Consider the following 8224-nt stretch of genomic DNA (forward strand, 5'->3'; position numbering starts at 1 on the left):
AGAATTTTATATTGAAGAAATTCAAGTTTTGTATGATTGGTTTTGTAAGGTTAACTAATTGACCGGGACAAACCAATTTGATGTGCATTGATTTACAAGCTGATACAACACGGGAAATATTTTTGTTAATGTACTCAACATGAACAAACACATAACACAAATCTTATCCATTGTCCTCTCAAGAAAAAAGATCTTACCCGTTGCTGTGCACGTTCTAAGTTGTAACCTGCACCATTTGTGCTGGTTATTTTTTACTGGATCGAAAACCACGAGAAAATTTAGTCCAACAACAATTAATCGTGAGAGACGATATTCTCTTTGACAAAGAGTGGTCATTGGTAGTGTGTGGATTTAGTCTCTCAACAACTTACAAGGGAAACAAAATAAGAGAGGGCGACTAACTAAAACAGAAATAAGAAAGGGCGCACGAGTAGAGACTGGCCAAACTGAAGTTAAATCACACTGAATCATGTTGGATAGATTTCTTCAGACCTACGGCCCTCTTCTATTTTGTTTCCACTCAAAACAATTGGTGGGCAGCTTAAATAGCTCGCCATCAACAAATCTCCTACGGGCAACTATGCCTCGTGCCTCCGGCCTTGCCGCCCCTGGGTAGGAAGCGCCGAGTTGCATCGCCGGCTTACGCTGACGCAAGAGCGCCAGAGGCATCAGATGCCTCACCAAATCGTGGGTTCTTCAGAATACAGATCTCGTCGGTTCGACCACGTGCTCCGGCCAGCCGGCTAGCTCGCGATCGACACCTTCCTGGGCGCTCGCTGGCGGCGTTGGGACTCCGTCGTCCCGGACGAGTACAGCTGAAGCCTCCGGGGAGAATGCCTCTCGCAGACGGCGTCGAGCCGCATCTGCTCGTGGCGGCAGTCCTCGCTGCAGAAAGGGGTGTCCCCTCTGTACATGAAGACGTCACTGTCGCGCGCGAGCGGCTTGGCGCACAGCACGCACGCGTCCAGTGCGGGCATGCCGTGCTCGCCGACCGGCTCGGCGTCGAAGAAGAAGGAGCAGGCCATGGTAGATGGCTTCTTCCTGGGAGGACTGGTCGCGCTTCAGCTTGAGCGAGCAGTAGCTCCGCCGGACGCTGCTGCCTTTCGGCGTGGGGATGGATGAAGAGAGGTGAGTTTGGTTACTGAGCTGAGTTCTCAAGGAATCGGAAGGCTGGGTATATATATGGCCGGGACGGCAAAGCCTAGAGTAAAACCCTGGGCGAAGGAGTGGTCGGATTTGTTTATTCACGCATGGGCCACGGTGGAGTGCGGTGGTTGGTTTGACGGCCGCCGGGGGCCACGCAAGCCGGATCCACAGGCGACGCCGACACGGTCCGAGCTCCGCTGAGGTTCCGAACTTCCGATGTCTGAAAGAAACTTGGAAGAGAGGACTTCTCTTGAAGACGCCCCTGAAGGAAAGCGGGTGCTAGCTGGGCACGCTAGCCCTGGTATACGGGAACCGGAAATACCGTGATGATCCTCTTTGGGAGTGAACAAAAGAAAGCTGTAAGATTCGCGTCAATAATTAACGCACAAGCATGAGCATTCACTGTGCAGCTTGTCGGAAACGACGGCATCAAATCTACGCTAGCTCTGCCTTAAACTAATGAGAACGTATTAGAGGATGATAATTGGGGCTACAAAGCCATTAGCGAACACTAGTAAGATTGCACGTGCAAAGCATGTACATATTTGGATCACAATTTTTTAAACAAAGTTAAAATTTTAAAAATTACTTGAATGGTAATCTATGTATCCATATGTACTGATCGACATAAGAGGAGAAAATCAGAAAGGAATTTATTTTCGGGGCGACTTCTCATGTTAGGAAGGAGAAAAAACCACGAACCGTTTATATGTGATATATGGATGCTCACTGTGTTTGGAAAGAAAAAACACATAATTTCCTTAAGGCGCCATCTTGTTTCGGGCCCAGTCTAGCAACCGTATCAAGGGATGTGAGTCCGCATCTATTTGTTCATCCTTATATATTACAATATGTGGGGTCACGGTTTACCCGACGTGTCACTATAGTTAGCGTAAATTTTTCTTAGCTGCCATCCCTTACTCCACTTTGGTCGCCAGCAGGCATGAACACATCAACAACATAAAAAATAAAGCAAAATAAATATTAAAAGTAGACATTTAGAGGTCTCTCGATGCGATCATCCCAAATATACTCACACCTATGAAAAAGTAGACAGTAAAATTATAAATCGCGCCTGCTAATGCTGTAATGTTTCCTTATGATTTTCAGGTCTTCCCCTGAACTAGATCATTCACAAATTCGAGTAAGCATACATCAGACGAATCTCTACTACTTATAAAAGATCTCAGTACACCTAAATCTCCAAAATTATAGATCAATTCTTAGCTCGTAAACAACTCTAGATAAACCCCCTGACATAGAAATGTATTGAAAACTGACTGTCAAAGGGCATCATTTTAAGAGACAAAATCATAAATTAAGAAAGGATTTAAACAAACCAAGGATGGCTAATAAATAATTCTAGATAAATCCACCGACAAATTAAATACATTGAAGCATAGCTATCAAAGGGCATCATTGTAAGAGGGTACACAATCACAAACTGAAGGGGGCAAAATAACAGCCTGAAGCTCATCGTCATGAACAATGGAATGAATAGTACCATGTATGCCTCCACAAACCTGGGCAGATTCATAGTCGCCTTTCCCAGATGTTTTGCCTTGCTCTTCGCGTACAACGGAACTCCAAAAGTATCTCATTTACTGAACCAAAATCACCAAAAAGTTTCATTTAAAGTACACATCCATCCATATTATGACTACAAATAAGATATGTGCAGTTATTGAAACATTTAAGTACGATACGTGAGCAACAAAGTTGATACATGTTGTCATCTTTGGCACGTCAAAATATAAATCCATGTCTTGTTCTTCCTTCTCGAAATTATCAATGATTCTTGTAAAGTGTGTAAACTTTGACGCTAAGGTTTTTCCTGACTCCTACAGCAACACCACCACATTGTCTCTCTCTTGGTCAGAACTCAAATGATATTGCAGAAAGAGGATGTAAGAAACTGCATTAAAAAAAAGAAGCCTCACTATTGTGTTTTCAAGCCCAATGTTGTTGTGATGTGTATCAATTATCCATGTTTGTTTGAGTGACAAGAGAGAGGGACAATGCCACTGGATGCCACATATATTGGCCAAAATGACAACTGAATTACTGCTAGTCTGCAATCATGCTTGAAACATGCCACTTTGTGTAGTCGGACATAATACAACAAATGTACATGTTCTTTGTTCAGAGAAGAATAATCCCGAGAACTGAAAAAAAAAATGAAGGGCATAACCTGCACATTGTTCTCCTGGAAACCAAATTAAAATAGATAAAGGTCTACTAATATGGTTATATTCACATTCGTGTTTCTTGCGAATAAATTCCAAATGTGTATTTGACGTTTGGTTAAAAGTAATACTAATATAGAGAGAACTATTGGACTGACCTTTCATACTGAACTGTCACAACCCCTAGACACCTTTGTCAAGACCAACTGCTACCGCTCTTCTTATTTTCTTCTTGATGCTACACCATAAACCAGTGAAGGTGAGTTACTTCCTAACATGGAAGTCCTAATCAAATTAGCTCACCAAACATTTTATTTGGGAGCCATAAATCACCTTAATAAAGCAAAGCTCCCTATTAAGGCACCCTAAATCTCATACATCATGAAGCATTCCTCATTCTGTCATTCATATTGGGGAACAATTCCAATAGGGCACTCATCCTTTCTGCTATCTTTCTCTTATTAACTGCATTGTAATAAATATGGTTCAAAATACTGCTGAATAAACAAACACCTAGCAGGATAGTAAGAAAAATCAATGAGAAACTATAACCTTTAGTGCAAATAGCCAAATGTAGTTCTCACCTAAAACTGCTAGAGACATGTAAAAGTACAAAAAATGCATCCCACTTAGAGCAGTAATATTATGCAGCCAGATAGTAATCACAGGAGCAATCAATGTTAGTTTTCAAATAATAATGATACAACGTGAAATAATAATGGTACATGTTCAAGAATGTCGAATAAAATATCCCCATGAAGTATTTCATAAAATTTAACACCCACACAAATCACACGATGACCTGCATGATTATGACTTTTTGATGATACAAAATTTGGTATATAATCAATAAGAAGAATCATTCTTCGCCACAAAAATACCTTCAAATCATCAAAAAAGAAAATTTGAGAACAATCATTTTTGTCGTAAACATAGGACTTTATTAATTCTCCAAAATGGGTACATTTATAAAATCTGGTGGCTGAACCAGCCAGACATGACGTCCTATGTCGAGGCCTAGAGTTTCTCTACAATGGTGTGCTCCTCAAAGTTTGTATCCCTTTCTCACGCTTAAATACTATTTGGTCAAAATGATTTCTTCTATAGTATCTGCAATTTCTGCGGTGATCGTTCCGTATCTAGCCCTACTGCCTCTGCCTGACAAAAATGTATTGCACCTTCTCCGCACGGTCCGTGGTAATAACAGCACTCCGTTTTTTTTGGCAATAGTAACAACATTCTGTTTCAACAGGCCCTAGACTAAACACGCCGCCCTCACTCTCATCCCACACACTAAAAAAAGTCGTACGCACTTCCTTACTCTCTGTGTCTCCCACAACGCCGGCGACCATACCCCAGCTCCCCTGCCTCGCCGACGCTGGCCTCAACGACCGTCTCCTCCTTCCTCTTCCTCCAGGAGACCGAAGACCAGGTGGCACTCGCTGAAGGCCAGGTGACCCAGTGGGAGGCGCCAACAGAGGTGGAGGGGCAGACCTCGTCTCCACCGGATCCGCAGCCGCGACCACCGTCACCAGATCCGCAATTGAGCGGGGATGAAGGGCGCTAAATTGGCAGCTGGAACAGGCCATCGGCGGCGGCAGGTATCTCGTCCACCATTTCCTTCCTAGCCATAGTCGCAAAAATTGCAGAGTGGAGCAGTAGTAGCCGCCTACCTCATCTCACAGGTCTTTGCCATAGTTCTAGCAAGTTAGGTGATTTTATTTAGAATTCAAAATTCCTCTATTTCGGTATTCAGATTGTGACGCGCCCAAACCGGTATCCTGAGACGCCCTCCGACACGACGTGTATGAAAGCACGATATCGATTCAGAGACGCCCTCCGACACGACGTGCGCGAAGAATCACACACGTGATGCCAGAGGAATTAACACGAGCGGTAACATTACAACAGGATTACAATAGAGCCCACAAGATACATATATTATAACAAAGACTCCAACGAGTCAAGATACAAATATACAATACAAATATCCAAATCATACAGAAGATCGAATACGTCCGAGTACGGACAAGATACAAATTGGACTAAGAGTCCTGAAGATAACAAGCGGCGTCCATAACCCTGTCCAGGCCAAGCCGGAAGGGTAACCTCACTAACGTCGTCTTCATCGAACATATCTTCATACCTGCCCGGTTATATCCCGTAGAAGCAGCAATAAGTACAGGTTCGTACTTAACAAGACTTCAAGACGTACAAGCATTCGTCAACCAGTCGTCCTTTGTACTTGAGGCACGCAGGGGACTTAGAGGATGCAAGAGGAACGTCATAGGCAATATGGCGGGGTTAAGCGGCAACGCGCAAGCACTAAAAACCTATAGAGATACTCTACAATATTTATCTACCAGAGAAGGGGAGAGAGCGCATAACTAACAGTTCTATAATCTGCAAACATAACACAGCCGACGCTTTCCCCCTTCGCGAAGAAGTACTTACAAAGGCACTCACACGGTTGTCAAGTTTTAACCAGTTATTATTTAGGTTGTGCTAACTTACTATGCAAGTTACTAGTATTGAAACAACAGGTGTAAGTTGTCTATGGTCGAGTCATACAGCTCCAAGTCGTCCATAACCGTGGACACGGCTTATCGATAAGATTGTAACCCTGCAGGGGTGCCCAAATGTGCCCACACGCACGTTCAACCCACTTATGACAGGTGGATATCACGACACGCACTCTCCTTCACTACAACAATGTCCAGGAAGACACCTAACTAAGTTAACCCGTATCGAAGTCCGGCCGTGCTCCGAAGCGGACTTAGCTGTTTGCGTCTATGGCTTTCGGATGGAAACAGTGCCCGCAGGTGAATCCATCTTCAGCAATACGTACCGCACCTACGAGCGTGCAAGAGACAACGGGGTTACAAGGCAACATGGCTTCCCCAAGAGTAACATCATATCATCTGACCACAAAGAAACAAGCTTGCACGCCCGGGAGAAACAAAACAAACATCCAAACTAGTTGTGGCCACTGGACAAAGCTGTAGATTCCAGCAGTGGTCGAGGGGAGACCCGGTAAGCATACCCACGTGTGGTTAGAGCGCCCAGTCTCGGAACAGATAACAAGAACTCGGGGTCCTAAGATATTTAGGAAACACAAGTGAGCCGTCACAAAACGAGCAGCTGACTTACCGATGCCTCCGCTAAAACAAGTATCAATAACTAAAGTAACCATGATTCTTCCTAACATATAACCCAATAAGATAGCAGTAACGGTAACGAGATAAAACAGCACTAGCATGCACTACGACTCGCAAGGGCAGACTCGATAACCAAACAATAGCCGTAGGAGGTGGTGGTGGCAATATGGGCTGCTTGAGGTAACAAGTGGAAAGGACACGTGACAAGAACGCAACTTAAGGATAGCATGAGGGAGAAGGCAAAATAAAATAGGTGAGCGACTCCTGCAGGGACAGGAGTATAGGAGAAATGTTTGCCTGTTTTAGCTTGCCGAGGAACATCCGGAGAACTTGGCGTAGCTCGCATCAACTCAACGCCCTATCCGTGAAGAAGCGAAGCACTAGACAAACAACGGATGCACAATTTACAAAGACGGCAAAAGAATCGGCATGATGTTGATATGATATGCATGGCATGGCAAACATGATGCGGCGATGCAACTTATCCATATTAAGCGGAATCGGAATTCCGACACACAATTATTAGGTTCGAGTTGTTTATCTACCCCGCAAATTAAATGTTGATTAGCATGGCATAGACATGGCATGGGTGAGCTACACAAAATTAAATGGAACCGAGATAAGAGATAAACAATCCCGCACAATTCCATATTTAAGTAGGTGATTCTCTATTTACCCGAACCCACAAGATAAGCGATGCAATGCAACATATATGATTGATGCAACAAGTTAGATGCCATTTATAAAATAGGGTTTGTTAGGGTCGGGGTCTCGCGGCATCGGATCGGAGAGCGGATGTAGGATTGAAGAGGAAGAGGATGAAGTCGGGGTCCAGCCTTCGGATCCGTGAAGGAGAACTTGGGGTTTCGTCTTCAATTGTCGGCGGCGAACTCAAATGGCCACAGGTAGTCTCCCGATGAACTTGTCGATGATGTTCGAGTAGCCAACATGCGCAACAGGGCACACAGGCCACAGGGACACACGGTATCACCAACACGAGCACATGACCAACTCCAACACAAACATCACCACATCAGGTTGCAAGGGGGGCGGGACAGCCCGCTACGCCACAACGCCGCCCCGCAAAAAAGGCCGAAGCGGTGCCGCTGGGCTGACCGCGTCGCCTCTAGCGGGCCGAAGCAGTCAGGCCGCATTGACCACCAACATCCCGCAGTCCCGCAAATCGATCTTCCTAGTGAACAATGATACGTCTCCGACGTATCGATAATTTCTTATGTTCCATGCCACATTATTGATGTTATCTACATGTTTTATGCACACTTTATGTCATATTCGTGCATTTTCTGGAACTAACCTATTAACAAGATGCCGAAGTGCCGATTCTTGTTTCTGCTGTTTTTGGTTTCAGAAATCCTAGTAAAGAAATATTCTCGGAATTGGACGAAATCAACGCCCAGGGTCCTATTTTGCCACGAAGCTTCCAGAAGACCGAAGAGTCAACGAAGTGGGGCCACGAGGTGGCCAAACCACAGGGCGGCGCGGCCCAGGTCTTGGCCGCGCCGACCTATAGTGTGGGCCCCTCGTGTGGCCCCCTGACCTGCCCTTCCGCCTACAAATAGCCTTCGTCGCGAAACCCCCAGTACCGAGAGCCACGATACGGAAAACCTTACTGAGACGCCGCCGCCGCCAATCCCATCTCGGGGGATTCAGGAGATCGCCTCCGGCACCCTGCCGGAGAGGGGAATCATCTCCCGGAGGACTCTACGCCGCCAT

The 8224-nt window shown here is 45.2% G+C and overlaps 1 protein-coding gene and 1 long non-coding RNA gene across 2 annotated transcripts; both read right to left on the reverse strand.

The window, feature by feature from the left end:
• Positions 1–297: 297 nt before the first annotated feature.
• On the reverse strand, positions 298–1133 carry LOC127330723 (FCS-Like Zinc finger 2-like). Its single transcript, XM_051356844.1, has one exon. It carries the CDS (start codon positions 1023–1025, stop codon positions 744–746), a length of 282 nt encoding a protein of 93 aa, XP_051212804.1. The 5' UTR covers positions 1026–1133; the 3' UTR covers positions 298–743.
• Positions 1134–2440: 1307 nt separating this feature from the next.
• On the reverse strand, positions 2441–3920 carry LOC127330724 (uncharacterized). The gene is made up of 3 exons (XR_007869403.1): positions 3666–3920; positions 3491–3570; positions 2441–2750 (listed from the first exon to the last, which is right to left on the reverse strand). It is a non-coding gene; the product is annotated as an uncharacterized lncRNA (long non-coding RNA).
• Between the last annotated feature and the right edge of the window lie 4304 nt (positions 3921–8224).

The sequence above is a fragment of the Lolium perenne genome, chromosome 2 (assembly GCF_019359855.2).
Source record: "Lolium perenne isolate Kyuss_39 chromosome 2, Kyuss_2.0, whole genome shotgun sequence".
Lineage (NCBI taxonomy): Eukaryota > Viridiplantae > Streptophyta > Magnoliopsida > Poales > Poaceae > Lolium > Lolium perenne.

Bases quoted from the DNA above. Each gene is read 5' to 3' on its own strand.
- LOC127330723 (XM_051356844.1), bottom strand. From the start codon at position 1,025: ATGGCCTGCTCCTTCTTCTTCGACGCCGAGCCGGTCGGCGAGCACGGC.